General features: G+C 36.1%; 1 protein-coding gene across 3 annotated transcripts in view; it reads left to right on the top strand.

Annotated features, from left to right (window-relative positions):
* Positions 1 to 19267, top strand: part of AP3B1 (adaptor related protein complex 3 subunit beta 1) — a 293463-nt gene that overhangs the window by 20480 nt on the left and 253716 nt on the right. For all 3 annotated transcript variants that reach the window (XM_002815683.5, XM_024247265.3, XM_054555656.2), the window contains exon 2: positions 6407 to 6482. In XM_002815683.5, the coding sequence (XP_002815729.2) occupies positions 6407 to 6482 (76 nt within the window). The remainder of the gene's footprint in view (positions 1 to 6406; positions 6483 to 19267) is intronic.

Genomic DNA, 19267 nt, shown 5'->3' with positions numbered 1-19267 from the left:
TAAGTTTTGATCAGATGCTAGGTATTTAGGATAAAAATGATTGATGAAGCTTTGGGTGATAGCTTCTTCGGTACAGGACTGGGTTTTTTTTTTTTTTTTCCGGCCAAGCAAATAGAATGTAAGCAGATCATTCTCATTTTGTCAAAGCTCAGTTTTAGACTTTTTAACGTCTTGTTTATGGAACTTTTTCTTATACTCCTCGGGCATCTTCCTTAGCACTCTGTGTGGCCCTTCAGTAATCTTAATGGAAAGTCCAGGGCATTCACCAAAGCCTGTCTTCTGAGGACAGACTTGACAGCTGCTGTTTTTTGTTGTGTTTCCTGGTGTCTTGCCTTAGGAATTGTAGCCAACATTTTGCACACAGATTTTTGTGTACCTTGTCTCTGGTTCCCTCCTCTGTAATTGTGTCCTTCAAGTCTCAGTCACTCTGGCAGCCCTGGACTTCGACATTTGTCTCCTCAAGTTATTAAGACTGTGACTTCTCCTTGGGTTCTATTCTCCCACATGGCAATTTGGGAAATGTGCTGAGGAAAAAAGCTGGTGTGAATGAGGAGCTCTTTTTTTTCCTTGAGAGAGATAGGTTCTTACTCTGTCACCCAGGCCACAGTGCGGTGGCATCATCATGGTTCATTGCAGCCTTACCCTCTTGTGCTCAAGATTCTCCCACCGTGTCCTGAGCAGCTGGGATTACAGGCACATGCCACCACACCTGGCTACTTTTTGTATTTTTAGTAGAGATGGGGTTTCACCATGTTGCCCAGGCTGGTCTCAAACTCCTGAGCTCAAGCTATCCACTAGCCTCGGCCTCCCAAACTGCTGGGATTATATTAATAGGTGTGAGCCACCGTCCTGGCCTAGGGGCTCACTTTTTGTGCTTCTCTTCTTTCAAGGATCATGGCCCCTTAAGAGTACTTGTGTGTGTGTATATGTATATGCATACATATGTGTGTGTATATGTATGTATTTCAGCTTTTATCGTTATTTTCTGTGGCAGCTTTAGTTTTTTATAAGCTACAGTGTCATGGACAGATATGGAAGTCCCTACAGTATATTCTGAATGTAGCAGCCAGAATGATCCTGTTAAATAGATCATGACTCTCCTCTGTTCAAAACTTGCAGTTCTTTATTTATTCAGAGTTAACACCAAAAACTTTTAGAGTTATTTGACCTGCTTGTATTCTTTTAGAGTTATTTGACCTGCTTATCCTCCTGGTCTCCCTTTGCTCCCCATGATATCTGCATAACTAACTCTCTTATTTGAAAATCTTTGTTCAGATGTCACTTTTAAAATTTACTTTACTCAAACCGTGCTATTAAAATTGCCTCCTTCTTTCCTTTCTGTATCCTTTTCCTCTTTTTTCCCCCTATATCACCTTATGACTTAAAAATGTCTTATTTATTATGTTTATTGTTTCTTTTACTTAATAGAATGAAATCCCTATGAGGGCAAGGGTTTTTCTATCACTTTTGTTCATTGCTGTGTCACAAATGCGAATGGAGAACCACATGAGAATAGAGCTTCACAATCTAAAGGAGGAGGGAATTTCAAGATGGAAGAGTAGTGGTCATATGTATCAGATGTCAACAGAAAGAGCCAAACTTTATAAAATAATTGAAGAGGTTTATTCTGAGCCAAATATGAGTGACCATGACCTCAAGAGATCCTGAGAACATGTGCCCAAGGTGGTTGGGTTACAGCTTGATTTTATATTTTTAAGGAGACCTAAGACATCAGTTAGTACATGTGAGGTATACATTGGCTCAGTTGGGAAAGGCGTGACATCTTGAAACAGGAGGCTTACAGGTTACAGGTGGATTTAAAGATTTTTCTGATTGGCAGTTACTTGAAAGAGTTAAGTTGTTATTGAAAAACCTGGGATCAAGAGAAAGGTGTGGCTGGGTTAGGATAAAGGGCTGTAGAGACCAAGGTTCTTATGAAGTCTCTTAGGTGGCTGCCCTTAGAGACAATAGATGGCAAATGTTTCCTATTCAGATCTTTAAAAGGTGCCGGACTCTCAGTTAATCTCTTTAGAATTGTTAGAGCCTGGAAGGGGAAACTATGTAGAGATCCTTTACAGATGCAGATTTTCTTCCACAAAAGGCTGCTTTGCAGGGCCGGTTCACAAATATGGCAAAGAAGCATATTTTGGGGTAAAATATTTTGATTGCCTCCTTTATATGTCATGTGACATTATGCTAGAGTCAGGTTGGAAAGTAAGCCACGTTATGTAGGGTTAAATTAAAATCCATCTGATGAGAATTTATGGTTTGTAGGGCAGGACTCCTCAGGCCCCTTAGGAATTTGGGCAAGAGAGAAAAAAGTGAGAGTTTAGTCCTCACAAGTACAGAGGAATAATCTGAAACTATTCACGAGATTTTACCTTGGATTTTTAAATTAAGAGGTTGTTTGTTACCCTGTGTGAGAGACATTTTAAATTAAGGATAAATGAGATTACCAAGAGTTGAGGAAGGGTCTGTAGGCTTTTTTCTTTTTAATCTTGTGAATAGTATAGGAGGAATATTCATATTTATTTGGATAATTTATGATTCTGACTTTTAGGAAGTTTGTTTGTTTTTTGTTTTTTGAGATGGAGTTTCACTCTTGTTGCCCAGGCTGGAGTGCAATGGTGCCATCTTGGCTCACTGCAACCTCCACCTCCTGGGTTCAAGCAATTATCCTGCCTCAGCCTCCCGAATAGCTGGGATTACAGGCATGTGCCACCATGCCAGGCTAATTTTGTATTTTTAGTAGAGATGGGGTTTCTTCATGTTGGTCAGGCTGGTCTCAAACTCCCAACCTCAGGTGATCCTCTCGCCTCAGCCTCCCAAAATGCTGGGATTAAAGGCTTGAGCCACTGTGCCCTGCCTAGAAAGTTAATAGATGGGTGAGCAGGTAAAGACACTAGCAATGGAGTTTTTTGTTTCTATTCACTGTTGCATTTAAGTGGAGGCTTTGTGCCAAAAGTTTTCCCCCTGTATTACCTCATGACTTAAAAATTTCTTATTTATTATGTTTGTTGTTTCTTTTACTTAATAGAATGAAATCCCTATGAGGGCAAGGGTTTTTCTGTCATTTTTGTTCATTGCTGTGTCACAAATGCGAATGGAGAACCGGATGAGAATAGAGCTACAGAATCAAAAGGAGGAGGGAATTTCAAGATGGAAGAGTAGTGGTCATGGCTATCAGATGTCAACAGAAAGAGCCAAAGTTCTGAGCACTCTACAAGGGAAGCTTAGATCCTAAGTGAACTGAAACTGTTCCTAAGCCTTAATGCTTTGCACAAAAACATTATTATTATGAGGGCCACTCCCTTTGGCTACATAGCACTGGGAAATGGTAAGTTCTGACTCTGTTTCCAGCGTTTTTTCTGCACATCCATTCATATTTGCAGTGTGCCACTTGGATAGTAGCATCTTTTATTGGAGTGGTTCTCTATGCCTAAAGAGGTGCCTGTGTTTTGGAATTTTTTGGTAGGACTCCATAAAGGTCCAACCTTCCCTTCGTTGAATATTTTTATACATCCTTTTTTGGGCATGTATCTCTGATTGGAAATTGCTATTCCTTATCACTTTTCCAGTCCATCATTCCTGGATGTAAGTTTTAGGTGTTGCTTTCTATGGTACATAAATTTTGGTGTACCATAATTTTGAGGAGAAAGAAGGTAACTTTGTAGTGTGGGGCTCTCAAATGGTAAAGGTCCTTTCTTTTTTCTTTTTAAAATTTCCAGTCCAATATTGATGGATACTTCTACAAAATACAATAAAAAATAAATTACTAGAAAAATAAAATGGGCTAGGCGTGGTGGCTCATGCCTGGTAATCATAGCACTTTGGGAGGCCAAGGTTGGCAGATCACCTGAAGTCAGGAGTTTGAGACTAGCCTGGCCAACATGATGAAACCCCATCTCTACTTAAAATACAAAATTAGTCGGATGTGGTGATGCACTCCTGTAATCCCAGCTACTCAGGAGGCTGAGGCAGGAGAATCACTTGAATCCAGGAGGCGGAGGTTGCGTGAGCCAAGATCACACTACTGCATTCCAGCCTGGGTGACAGAATGAGACTCTGTCTCAAAACAAAGAACAAACAGACAAAAACATAATAAAATTAAAGAAAAATAAAATAAAAAAGGCACACAAAATAAAATACAAGCCCCACTTTTTACATTAGATTCAATAAACATAAAATTACATTGTCAAATTGTTCCGTCATGTTTCTCAATGTGCTTATTCTGAATTTTGGTACCTATCTCCTCATGGGTTAGTAACAAAAATTTGTGAATTAGTCATGATTCTTGGACCAGACTTTCTCAGATCATACTTTGAGTAGCACTGATATAGTGTACAACACTACGTAGTCTTAATTTTCCCCTTAATTTATGTTGTCTTTAGAAGGAGTAGAAGGTTTTAATGAGTTATGGATTATCGACTTATTAAAAAGAGAGGTAATTTACACTACATAATAGCCCTAACACATCCCTAGTTCTTATATATAACTGGTAAACTTTATTTTTCACTTATAGTTACCAGTTCATTCTGGGGCTAAAACAAGAATGACTTTCCTGGTAATAGTAAGATTTGCCTTAACCGTTCAGTTATATATTCTTCTCTATCCTTTGAAACTTAAAACTGGCCTATTTTGAACATGAAAGGAAAAGTTATACCATTTAACACCACAAGATGTCACTTATGTAAAAATAAAGTTGGTATCCTAATACTCAAAGCTAGAAAGCCACAGGTAACTAGGTAAATGAAGACACAGGTAAATTAAAAATGAATATATTTGAAACAACTATTGGTTTTCAGCAAAGAGTTGAGGAAAATATTGCTAATTCAGCATTATTTTGACTCAAATATTGATATTTAGCAAAACAATTAGTATCTAAGATTTATGCAGTAACACATGTTAACTGGTCATATTTGAATCTACATAATGAAGAAGGTAGACCTAAAAGAACTTAATAAAAGTTAATATATTTTGAGGGTAAAGTAGGTGTTATGGTATTAACTTCCCTAAATCTTTACTGTTTTGGTGACAGGCAAAGAAGAATTTGGGAAGAAACATGTAATTTATATCAGAATTTTAAGTAGATCCTTATGACATATGTGAGAAGTTGCATATTACATCAGGTTGAAACAGTGCCTAGGATTTTTCTTGTCTCTTCTCAGAACCTCAGAATTATTAGTTTCTCTGCCTGTATTAATGCAGTATTTGTTGTTGAAGACTAGCTTTTCTGTTAAACATGAAGAGCAAAACCTTTAGCTTTAATATTGAGATTCTGTTTTCTTGTTTTTAGTTTCAGAGAGAGGGTGCTTGTTCTGGGCACTCTGGGAATTTGGGCTTTAGATGAGCAAACCAAGTTTCCATTAGTTTACGAGTAAGACTAGGCCTGGAATCAGAGGTTGGGCTGTTCTAAAAATTGACACTTCATTCCTCTTCATTGCTCACTTCTCTCTCCAGATAAAACTGGTAGAGGAGAATAATGGGACACTTTTGGGGAACAGAAAAGGGAAACAAGCAGGAGAAAATTATTTTCTTTTTTGGTGTGTGTATGTGTGACCACATTTCCTTTCTATTTAGTTCCTATCTAATTCTTTTTTTTTCTTACCTAACTTCAGTAAGATTTTTTTAAGGTTTCTTTTAGGGTTGAGATTTCTCATTATAAAAGTATACATAGTCATTAAGTAAATAGGAAAATACAGCAAAAAGTAGAACAAATATATGTTACATATATGGTTCCATTAATTTCTGTCCCTTTTCTGTTACCTGTGAAATGTGAAAGAGCCTGAAAAGTTTTATGCAGGGATCCTAAATTCCTTGAGGTGAACGTTTATAGTATGTGTAATAGTTGTATGTTCTCAGAGACAGTTTTCATATATTACTACCTCTACTGTTTAAATATTTTCAAGCTGTATTTTTAGTTAGGAAGAAGTAGGTGTTTTAATTATTTAATTGTATTTTGTCTTCACTACTGGTCACGACTGCATTTAATTTTATGAGCTATTTGGAAAGTAAGGCTCATTTTTTTTCATAATAAATTTCATTGCATTTATTCCTTTTGAAAAAAATGTGCTTAGCTTTTACTTATTTTTTTCTTGCAATGACAGTTTGTAAAATTTAACCCTTGTATTAGTTTGCTAGAGCTGCCATAACAAAATGCCACATACTAGGCAGCTTGATAAAAATTAATTTTCTCACAATTAATGCCTGGGAGTACAAGATCAAGGTGTTGGCGGGTTTGGTTTCTGCCGAGGCCTCTCTCCCTGGCCTGCAGATGGCCACCTTCTTGCTGCAGTTACTTAACATTGCCCATGATATTATTTCTAATTCTTATGAAAATGATATATTTTAAGCTATCTAATACAAAAATCAAAGTATGGATTTTTTTTCTTCTCTTTTGTAATAGGAATGAAGATCTAAAGCAAATGCTAGAGAGCAACAAAGATTCTGCTAAATTGGATGCTATGAAGCGGATTGTTGGGGTAGGTAAAATACTCATTTACTTCAATTTTGGAAAAATGGACAAGCAGTGATTATATTATATTATAAATATATATTAAATAATATGTTAAATACCAAGTCTAATATTCTGTTTGCCCTTAATATTAACTTAGAATTTCCTGTCCAAAAATGTTAAAGAAAAAAGTACATTATTGAAGTGTCAAAAATCAAGAAACTTAGGTTTTAATTTTATCTTTTCTCCGTTTTAATTTCCCTGTATCTAATTTCAAGGTATTTCTACTATGAGAATGAGGTAGTTAGTCTTTTTGAAGACAAAATAAGATGATATACAAGCCTATTTTGACTTCCTACAAAGAGAGATACTAAAGAATGATTTTTTTTTGTCCTTTCACAGCCTAAATGTTTTCAAATTCTCTTACTACCAATAGAAACACTTTATTCAGTTTAGAAGCCTAGAACTTCTAATAAATATTATTAAATATAAGAGCATTCACCAGTGTTCAGCTGTAAAGCAAAACATAAACAATTGATTAATAAGGTATGAGGATTCTATTGCCAGAGAATTAAAGATATAATATAGTTCCTTATTTTTAATGTTTTAATTTTAATTTTTTATTTTTCCAAGGTTCTAATTGTATATACCATCTTTAGTAAAATAGTTTTGCAATTTGTGTTGCACTGTCTATACGTACTCATTTGATTTTCCACATTCACAGAGAAAAAACTTGCTTAATTCCAGTGACTATCTGATGCTAAGGAGTTTTGCTTTTGTTTCACTGGAATCAAATTCATAAAACTGATTTTTCCTATTAATACTATCCTTTTTATCACCACCATTGCTGATTTTATTTTCCACTTAATTTTATATAAGGTAAAAATTGAATACATTTGCATAATTGCTTAAATAAACTACTGTAATAAGGCAATGACACAACTAAAACAATACTGTTTTCCAGCAGGCAGTGCCATCATATGAGAGCTTCAGATCTCTTTTCCTTTCTTGATATATTAAAGTCCAAATAACAGGTATCAGCGTGCTCTGTTAAAAAGTGAGGTGGTATGAAAATCAAATCTATTAAAGTCAAGTACTAATTGTATCTGTAGGACATCTGTAAGTGACTTGATCCTTGCTTTCATGTTTATGTCATTTGGCAGTGTAGGGGCAATTTTGAGGATTCCATTGTAAATTTTTGATTTGTTAATGTTATGCTTTATATATAAGAGTGTTTATGGGCAGGCAGTTCTTGCTTTGCATGGCTTTTATACACATGAATTTCAGTTACTACAGTTTAGTTAAGTGACACCAATCCCCTAACAATATGGTTGAAATTTCATTTACCATGTTATATTAATTGTGTACTTGGATAATGTACAAACTTGACTGCTAGCTCTTCATTCTACAAATAGCTATGTGAATTACAAACGTGTATCATGATCCATGATCAATCATGTCACTTCTTTCAAAATCTGTCAGTGATTGGTCACTGTGCATCTGTTACTCAATTTATGCACAGACAACAAAGCATGTAGTTGTGTTTCCTCTTTGTCTCCCAGTAAGAAACACATGTGACAGTTTACAGAAATGAATAATTGAAAGAGGCATTTGCCCAACAAAGTGAAAGTACAGCAAAGAAATGAAAAGTGATAACATATTATGAAAATCAGGTAGAATATAAATGAAGTTATACAGAAATAGCTGGCTGTGGAACTATTGACATTACAAGTTTTTTTTTTTTTTTTTTTTGACATTACAAGTTTTTAAGAGACTGAATTTATAGCTGGAGGAACTTGGTAAAGGTGAGATTTTCAACCAACATAAATGATGAAAGTGATTTTGTTGAAGAGCATGAAGCTGTCTCAGAGGAAGTGATGTTGTCAGAAGACCTCACATTCATTAAAGGAACTCTAGGAGATAGTTGAGAACATTGAAAATGCAAAGGATAAAATGTTGGAAGCTGATCCAGACTTAGAAAGGAGCATGATAATTTACTGAGGAATACAAAAGATGCTTCCTCAGTATCATGAGTTAAACATTGATAAAAGAACAAGTTCTGTTCAAACTACTCTTGATAAGTTAATTTTCTTTGCCTTTTTTTTGTTTTTTGGAGACAGGGTCTTGCCCTGTTGTCCAGGCTGGAGTACAATTGTGCAGTCGTAATGCATTGCAGCTTTGAACTCCTGAGCTCAAGCGATCCTCCCACCTGAGCCTTCTGAGTAGCAGGGACTACAGATGTGTACCACTATGCCCAGCTAATTTTTTTATTTTTATTTTTTGTAGAGACAGGGTCTTGCTATATTGCCCAGGCTGGTGTAGAACTCTTGGTTTTACGTGATCTTCCCACCTCAACCTTTCAAAGTGCTGGGATTATAGGTGTGAGCCAATGTGTCTGGCCAAGTTAATTTTCAATTTTTCTAACGTTTTAAGTTATAGTATACTAAATATTGATTTTTGTTATTTTTTCACTTTCCTATAAATTTATAACTGTCAGTAAAAGAGTTATTAATGCTTTGACAGAAATTTTAAATAGTATCCAGGGATTTAGTGAAATAAATTACCTTAATGGGATGTAAGAGCCATAGTTTAAAGAAATAAATAAGGGCAGTCCCTGCTTTGCATGGTAGTGCAGGAATGCAAGCTGAAACCATGGAAGGAAATCTTAATAAGCCAATTGGAAAAATTACAATTGATCTATGATGCTTAAAATTTTTGTCAAAACAAGAAAATTAGCTGAGTATGGTGGTACACTGTTTTGAGTTAATGACTGTAATAAATAGTTTGGTATAAATCTTTCCAGACTGACTGTTTATCCCTTGTTCTTTCCCTTTCTTCCTTCAATAACAGTGCTTTGGTTCTATGTATGCTTTAAAGGATTCAACTTGGGGCTGTTGCTTGCATCTTTTTAAAAATTATTGGGTTGGAAATTGTTTAAAAGCGCAAGATTTTTCTGCAGCGTTGGTGTGCATCAGGGTGAATTCCTGGTTATCAGGCCTGAGGTTTTACTGGTGATGTGACACCTATAGAACTTTAGTGGGTTTTCTATCAGCTCTGCTCCAGTGTAGTCTCTGGAATACAAAATAAGGGTCAGTTAACTTTCTGTATCTCCATTTATTCTTGGCTGTTGATTCTTAAGAGTTACTGTTGGGTCTGAAACCCTTTGAAACCTTTTCTCTCTGTTTTTGTTACCTGTGCATTAACTAGCAGTTTTCTATAAATTCAAAATTCTGAACTTTTATTTCATCTTTATTGCTTTGAAGAATGACCAGTGGAAATTAAAAATTAAACATAATTTCATCTTTTTTCAAAAAACTGTGTTTAAAAATTATGTGAATTTTTGGATCTAGATTATTATTCAATACAGTCATGCATCACTTAGAGTCATGCATCGCTTAATGACAGGGATGCTTTCTGAGAAATGCATCCTTAGGCAGTTTGTTGGTGTGAACATCATAGAGTACTTACACAAACCTAGTATACTTACACAAGCTTACTACACATTTAGGCTATATGGCATAGTTTATTCTTCCTAGGCTATAAATCTGTACAGCATGTTACTGTACTGAATACTGTAGGCAGTTGTAACGCAATGGTATTTGTGTATCTAAACGTATCTAAACATAGAAAGTTATAGTAAAGATACAGTATTATAATCTTACAATAAGATTATATATGTGGTTCCTCCTTGACCAAAACGTGGCACGACTGTAATTTAAAAATAACACAAAATTCAATCGTTATAACATACCACATTAACAGAAGGAAAGGGAAAAATCCCTCACAATCATCTCAATTTATTCAGAGAAAGATTTAACAAAATTTAATACACTTTGATGATAAAAGCACTCAACAAACTAGGAATAGGAGGAAACTACCTCAACCTATCTGTTAAAGAGAAGGTGTGGAAAACCCAAAACTAGCATCATACTCAGTAGTGAAAGACTGAAATCTTTTACTCCAAGGTCAGAAACAAGGATGATTGCTTTTACCACTTCTATGCAACACAGTATTGGAAATTTTAGCCAGAACAATCATGCAAGAAAAAGAAATAAAAGGCATCCAAATGGAAAAGGAAGAAGTAAAATTATTTTTATTCACATCATCTTATATGTAGAAAACCCTAAAGATTCCACAAAAAACTGTTACAACCAATACACAGGTTTACCAAAGTTGCAGGATAGAAAAGCAACACACCAAAATGACTTGCATTTCTATACATTAACAATGAACAATTTGAAAAGAAAATTAAACAAATATTTATAATAGCATCAAAAAGAATAAAATATTCAGGAATAAGCTTAACCAAGGAGATGAAAGACTTGAGCACTGAAACATTACTGAGAAAAATTAAAGAAAACACAAATAAATGGAAAGACATCTATGTTTCTGAGTTGGAAGACTAATATTGTTAAGATGTCAAAATGATCTGCATATTCAATGCAATTCCTATCAAAATTCCAATGATGTGCTTGGCAAAAATAGAAAAAAATTCATCCTAAAATTTATATAGAATCCCATGAGTCCCCGAATAACCAAAACAACCTTGAAAAAGAGCAAAATTGGCTGGGCACAGTGGCTCACACTTGTAATCTCAGCACTTTGGGAAGCTGAGGCAGGAGGATCATTTGAGCCCAGGAGTTTTAGACCAGCCTAGACTACATGGCAAGACCTTGTCTCTACAAAACTAATAATAAGAAAAAAATTACTACCTGTGCCTGTGGTCCCAGCTGCTTGGGAGGCTGAGGTTGTGGTATCGCTTGGAGTGAGCTGTGTTCATGCCACTGCACTCCAGCCTGGGCAACAGAGTGAGACCCCGTCTCAAACCCTGTCTCAAAAAAAAAAAAAAAAAAGAACAAAATTGAATGTCTCATACTTCCTGATTTCAAAACCTATAACAAAGCATAGTAGGGAAGACATTGTGGTACTGGAATAAAGACAGACAACGTATAGACCAATGGAACACAAGCGGGAGCTCAGAAATCAACCCTGACGTAAATGGTCAAATGATTTTTGGTAATGATGCCAGATCAATCAATTGGGAAAGGACAGTCTTTTCAACAAATAATGTTGGGGAGACTGGATTATCTATATGCAAGAAAATGGTGTTGGATTTCTTTCTATATCACACCATAGATAAAAATAAACCAAAATGGATCAAAGACCTAAATGTAAGAGCTAAAACTATAAAACTCTTAGAAGAAAGCATAGAGAAAAAGCTTCATGACATTGGATTTGGCAAAGGATTCTTAGATGCAACACTAAAACAAGAACAGTAAAAAAAAAAAAAAAGATTATTTGGATTTTATCAAAATTAAAACTTGTGTGCATCATAGGACACTGTCAACAAAGTGAAAAGGCAACCCATAGAACACAAGAAAATGTTTGCAAATCATATATCTGATAAAGGATTGATATCCAGAATATATAAAGAACTCCCACAACTCAACCATTAAAAACCTACCAAATGGCTGGGTGTGGTGGCTCATGCCTGTAATCCCAGCACTTTGGGAGGCCAAGGTGGGCGGATTACTTGAGATCAGGAGTTTGAGACAAGCCTGGCCAACACGGTGGTCTCTACTGAAAGGACAAATCCCGTCTCTACTAAAAATACAAAAATTAGCCAGGTGTGGTGGTGGTTGCCTGTAATCCTAGCTGCTCGGGAGGCTGAGGCAGGAGAATTGCTTGAACCCAGGAGGCAGAGGTTGCAGTGAGCCAAGATCACACCACTGCGCTCCAGCTTGGGTGGCAGAGCGAGACCACATCTCAAAAAACAACAACTGGTGGCTCACGCCTGTAATCCCAGCACTTTGTGAGGCCGAGGTGGGCAGATCACATGAGGTCGGGAGTTCGAGACCAGCCTGGCCAACATGGTGAAACCTCATCTCTTCTAAAAATACAAAAATTAGCTGGGTGTGGTGGCGGGCGCCTGTAATCCCAGCTACTTGAGAGACTGAGGAAGGAGAATTGCTTGAACCCGAAAGGTGGAGATTGCAGTGAGCCAAGGTCACGCCATTGCACTGCAGTCTGGGTGACAAGAGCGAAACTCTGTCTCAAAAACAAAACAACAACAACAAAAACCAACCAAATGAAAAAATGAGTAAAAGACTGGAATAGACATTTCTCCAGAGAAGATATATAGGTGGCCAATAATTATAGAGAAAGATGTGCAGCGTCACTAATTATTAGGAAAATGGAAATCAAAACCATAGTAAGATCACTTTACACCATTAGGATGGTTATTATCAAGAAAACAAAATTGTGAGTGTTGGTGAGGGTAGAGAAATAAGAACTCTTACACATTGCTGGTGGGAATGTAAAATGGTACAGTTACTGTGGAAAACAGTATGGTGGTTCCTTAAAAAACTAAAAATGGAATTATCACATAATCCACCATTCTCCTTTTGGGTATATACAGACAACAATTGAAAGGAGATACTTGAACAGATATTTCTACATCAGTGTTCATAGCAGCATTATTTATAGAAGCCAATAGCTGGAAACAGCCCATGTGCTCATCAGTGGATGAATAAACCAATGTGGTACATCTGTGCAATGGAATGTTATTCAGCTTTAAGAAGGAATGGAATTCTGATGCATGCTACAACAGGGATGAACCTTAAGTCATTATGCTGAGTCAAATAAGGCAGACACACACAAAAAAATTGTATGATTCCACTTTTATCAGGTACCTAGAATAATCAAACTCATAGAGACAAAAAGTGGAATGGTGGTTGCCAGTGGCTAGGGGGAAAGCGAGAAATTGGGAGCTTGTCTTTCAAAAATCATTTTGGACATTTATTTTAAATATTATGAACCCTATTAAAAATAGTTGTGTAGGCATGAGCTCTGTCCCACTCATTATGCTTTCACTTTTTTTTAACTTACATTCCTCCTCATTTTTTTATTTTCTATTTTTTATTTTTGAGATGGAGTCTCGCTCCGTGGCCCAGGCTGGAGTGCGATAGTGTGATCTCAGCTCACTGCAACCTCCGCCTTCTGGGTTCAAGCAATTCTTCTGCTTCAGCCTCCCAAGTAGCTGGGATTACAGGCATGTGTCACCACGCCCAGCTAATTTTTGTAATTTTAGTCGAGACGGGGGTTTCACCTTGCTGGTCTTGAACTCCTGACCTCTGGTGATCTGCCCTCCTTGGCCTCCCAAAGTGATGGAAATACAGGCATGAGCCACCGCTCCTGGCCCCTCCTCATTCTTTACATTTTTGGTTTATTTTCAGGTGACGGGGGCATTTCATTTAGGAAGAGAATGTAGATGGCATTCTTTCAAAGTCCTTGCCTGTCGGAACAGGTTTCTATTTTTTTTCCCATGGGAAAATAGATTACTTAAGAATAGTATTGTTGGGTTGTAATGTTTTCTTTTCCTTAGATTTTCGTAGATTTTATTCTTGATTTTGTCTGGCTTTAGCTGTACAGAGCAGAAATGTGATGTGATGACAATGAGATTGCTTTTTTAAAAAACATTTAATTTTTATTTCTTTTAATTTTATTATTAATTTTTTTTTGTTTTTTGTTTTTTTGAGATGGAGTCTTGCTCTGTCGCCCAGGCTGGAGTGCAGTGGCACGATCTCAGTTCACTGCAACCTCTGCCTCCTGTGTTCAAGTGATCCTCCTGCCTCAGCCTCCTGAGTAGCTGGGATTACAGGCGCCCACCACCACACCCAGCTAATTTATTTGTATTTTTAGTAGAGATGGGGTCTCACCATGTTGGCCAGGCTGGTCTCCAACTCCTAGCGTCAAGTAATCTGCCCGCCTTGGCCTCCCAAAGTGCTGGGATTACAGGCTTGAGCCACTGCGCCCAGCCAGATGTTTGTCTTTCTATGCCTGGTTTATTTCACTTAACAAGATCTTCAGTTCCACCCATGTTGTTGCAAATGACTGGATCCCATTGTTTTTTATGACTGAATAGTACTCCATTGTGTATTTGCCCCACATTTTCTTTATCCATTTGTCTGTTGGTGGACACTTAGGTTGCTTCCAAATCTTAGCTATTGGAAACAGTGCTGCAGTGAACATAGGAGTGCAGATGTCTCTTTGCACTCCTGATTTTCTTTCTTTTGGGTTGTACCCAGCAGTGGGATTGCTGGGTCATATGGTAGCTCAATTACTAGTTTCTTTTTGAGGAACCTCTAAACCGTTTTCCATAGTGGTTGTACTAATTTATATTTCCACCAACAGTGTACAGGGGTTCCCTTTTCTCCACATCCTCACCAGCATTTGTTGTTGCCTGTTTTTCTTTTGGGTGTAAGCCATTTTAACTGGGATGAGATGATAACTCATTATAGTTTAGGTTTGCATTTCTTTGATGATCAGTGATGTTCAGTGTTGTACCCAGCTAAGTTAAGGAAAAGCCACACTTTGAGATGAATTAAGAGCCCTTTATTAAGCCGGTGGCCAAAGAGACAGCTAATGCTCAAAAGTCTCTCGGCCACGAGGAAGGGGCTCGATTAACTTTTATACTTAGGTTTAGGAAGGGGAGGGGGACTCAAATGTAATAATTCTACAGAAGTAAAAACATGCAAGAATCAAAAGAATCAAAATGGTTACAGAGTGATAAACAACTTAAAAGACAAATGGTTACAAGAAGAGCAATGGTACCAGGTGCAAGGTTCTAAGTATTTCATTATAATTAGATATAGGGTCTATGCCGGACACGAACTCAAGGTTTTATGTTGTTATCTCCTGGAGAAAATTCCTGGGAACTTCATACATTGTTGGTGTTAGTACCTTATCAGTTAATTGGGCTCCTTTGAAATGCTGAGGATCTGTTTACCCAGGCCAACTCCTTACGAAAGGGGGTTGGGTGAGGAGCCCTTAGTGTCTTGTAAATTAAGGGGTCAATTGGAGTTTGTTCGGCTTTCCTAGCTAGAGAGAGTCTTATTTACATGAGAAGCAAGGCTAAGTGATTAAAGGGACAAGGAGGACAAAATTCAAAGTAACGAGTTAAAGTAAAAACAAGGTTAGGCATTTCATTCAGCATCTTTTAATATGCCTGTTTGCCAATTGCATGTCTTCTTTTGAGTAACGTCTTTTCAAATCTTTTGCTCCCTTTTTATCATTTGATCAAATCTTGCCCATTTTTAGATTATTAGACTTTTCCCTATAGAATTGTTTGAGTTCCTTATATATTCTGGTTTTAAATCTCTTGTGAGATGGATAGTTTGCAAATATTTTCTCCCATTCTATGAGTTGTCTGTTCACTTTGTTGATCATGTCCTTTGCTGTGTAGAAGCTTTTTAACTTGATGTGATCCGATTTGTCTGTTTGTGCTTTGGTTGCCTGTGCTTGTGGGGTATTACTCAAGAAATCTTCGCCGAGACCAATGTCCTGGAGATTTTCCCCAATGTTTTCTTGTAGTAGTTTCATGGTTTGAGGTCTTAGATTTAAGTCTTTAATCCATTTTGATTTTATATTTGTATATGCTGAGAGATAGGGATCTAATTTTGTTTTTCTGCATATGGATATCCAGTTTTCCTAGCACCATTTATTAGAGACTGTCTTTTCCTCAGTGTATACTCTTGGCACCCTTCTCAGTTCTCTGTAGGTGTGTGGATTTGTTTCTGGGTTCTCTATTCTGTTCCATTCATCTGTGTGTCTGCTTTTATGCCAGTACATGCTGTTTGGTTATTATAGCTTTGTAGTATACTTTGAAGTCAGGCAATGTGATTCCTCCAGTTTTGTTCTTTTTGCTTAATATAGCTTTGGCTATTCTGGGTCTTTTGTGGTTCTATATAAATTTTAGGATTTCTTTTTCTATTTCTATGAAGAATGTCATTGGTATTTTGATAGGCATTGCATTGAATCTGTAGATTGTTTTGGGTAGTAGGGACATTTTAACAATATTGAGCCTTCCAAGCCATGAACACAGAATATTTTTCCATTTTTTGGTGTCCTTTTCAATTTCTTTCTTCAGTATTTTATAGTTTTCACTATAGAGATAGTTCACTTCTTTGGTTAAGTTAATTCCTGGATATTTAATTTTGTGTGTGGCTAGTGTAAATGGGATTACTTTTAAAATTTCTTTTTCACCTTGTTCACTGTTGGCATATAGAAATGCTCCTGATTTTGGTATGCTGATTTTGTATCCTGCAACTTTACTTAATTTGTTTATCAGTTCTAATAGTTTTGTGGTGGAGTCTTTAGGTTTCTCCCAATATAAGATTGCATCATCTGCAAACAAGGATACTTTAATTTCTTCTTTTCCAATTGGAGACCCTTTATATCTTTCTCTTGTCTGATTGCTCTAGCTAGGATTTCCAGTGGTATGTTGAATAACAGAGATGACAGTGGGCAACCTTGTCGTGTTCCAGAGCTTATAGGAAAGACTTTCAGTTTTTTTCCCATTCAGTATGATACTAGCTGTGAGGTTTGTCATATATGGTTTTTATTATGTTGATGTATGTTCCTTCTATTCCCAGTTTTTTGAGGGTTTTTATCATGAAAGGATGTTGGATTTTATCAAATGGTTCTTCAGCATCAATTGAAATGAACGTATGGTTTTTATTGCTCATTTTGTTGATATGATGTATCACATTGATTGATTTGTGTATGTTGAACCATCCTTGCATCCCAGGGATAAATCCCACTTGGTCATGATGAGTGATCTTTCTGATGTATTGTTGAATTCAGTTTTCTAGCATTTTGTTGAGGATTTTTGCATCAATATTCATTAGAGATATTGGTGTGTCATTTTCTTTTTCCTTGATGTGTCTTTCTCTGGTTTTGGTATCAGGGTAATACTGGCCTCGTAGAATGAGTTTGGAAGTATTCCCTGCTCTGTTTTTCAGAACAGTTTGAGTAGGATTGATATTAATTCTTCTTTAAATGTTTGGTAGAATTCAGCAGTTAAGCTATCGGATCCTGGGCTTTTCTTTAGTGGGAGACTTTTTATTACAGCTTTCATCTTGTGATTTGATATTGGTCTGTTCAAGTTTTGGATTTCTTCCCGATTCAATCTTGGTAGGTTGTATGTATCTAGGAATTTGTCCATTTCTTCTAGATTTTCCAATTTATTGGCATATATAGTTGCTCATAGTAGCCACTAATGATCTTTTGAGTTTCTGTAGCATCAGTTGTAATGTCTTCTTTTTCATTTCTGATTTTATTTATTTGGATTTTTCTCTTTTTTTTCTTAGTCTGGCTAATGGTTTGTCAATTTTGTTTAACTTTTCAAAAAAAGCTTTTTGTTTCATTGATCTTTTGTATTTTTTCATTTCAATTTCCTTTATTTCTTCTCTGGTCTCTATTATTTCTTTTCTTCTACTAATTTTGTGCTTGGTTCACTCTTGCTTTTCTAGTTCTTAAGATGCATTGTTAGATTGTTCTTTTGAAGTTTTTCTTCTTTTTTGATGTAGGCACTTATACCTATGAAATTCCCTCTTAGATTTTTCAGTTTCTTTCTTAATTACTTCATTGACCCACTGGTCGTTCAGGAGCATATTGTTTAATTTCCATGTATTTGTATAGTTTCCAAAATTTCTTTTGTTATTAATTTCTAGTTTTATTCTATTGTGATCAGAGAAGATGAAATTATTTCAATTTTTTGAATGCTTTAAGACTTGTTTTGTGACCTAACATATGGTCCATCCTTGAGAAAGATTTATGTGTTGAGGAAAAGAATGTATATTTTGCAGCTCTTGGATAAAAGGTTCTGTAAATATGTATTAGATTCATTTTTGTCTATAGTGCAGATTAAGTGTGCTGTTTCTTGATTTTCTGTTGGAAGATCTGTCTGATGCTGAAAGTGGAGTGTTGAAGTCTCTAGCTGTTATTGCATTCGGGCCTGTCTCTCTCTTTAGCTCTAATAATATTTGCTTTATATATCTGGGTGCTCTAGTGTAGGGTGCACATATATTTAAAATTGTTATATCCTCTTGCTGAATTGACTCCTTTATCATATAGTGACCTTCTTTGTCACTTCTTATAGTTTTTGTCTTGAAGTCTATTTTGTTTGGTATTGTGTAGCAACTCCTCCTGCTCTTTTTTTCATTTCCAATGGGATGGAATGTCATTTTCCATACCTTTGTTTTCAGCTGATATATGTTTTTATGGGTGAAGTGTGTTTTTTTGTGGGCAGCAGATCAGTGGGTTTTGTTTTTTCATCCATTTGGCCACTCTGTTTTTCTGATTGGAGAGTTTAGTCCATTTGTGTTAAATGTTATTATTGATAAGTAAGGACTTACTCCTGCTATTTTGTTATTTGTTTTCTAGTTATTTTATGGTTTTCTCTTCTTTCTTTCCTTCCTGTCTTCTTCTAGTGAAGGGATTTTCTCTGGTAATATGATTTAGTTTTTTGTTTTTTACTTTTTCTATATATCTTGTATGTTTTTTGGTTTGAGGTTACCATGAGGCTTGCAAATACTATCTTATAATCCATTATTTTAACCTGATAGTAATTTAACACTATTTGCATAAACAAACAAGCAAAAAGAAAACTAATAAAAACTCTGTGCTTTAACTTTGTCTCCTCACTTTTTAACCTTTTGTTGTTTCTGTTTATATCTTACTGCGCCATGTCCTGAAAGCTTGTTGTAGTTACCATTTTTGATTGGTTCATCATTTACTTTTTCTACTCAGGATAAGAATAGTTTATACATCACAGTTACAGTTTTATAATATTCTATGTTTTTCTGTGTACTTACTATTACCGGTTAGTTTTGTACTTTCAGGTGATTATTTATTGCTCATTAATGTCATTTTCTTTCTGATTGAAGTACTCCCTTTAGCATTTCTTGTAGGACAGGTCTGGCATTGATGAAATCCCTCAGCTTTTGTTTGGGAAAGTTTATTTCTTCATGT

This window comes from Pongo abelii, chromosome 4 (genome assembly GCF_028885655.2).
Source record: "Pongo abelii isolate AG06213 chromosome 4, NHGRI_mPonAbe1-v2.0_pri, whole genome shotgun sequence".
NCBI lineage: Eukaryota > Metazoa > Chordata > Mammalia > Primates > Hominidae > Pongo > Pongo abelii.
This window is presented reverse-complemented; position numbering and strand designations above follow the sequence as displayed.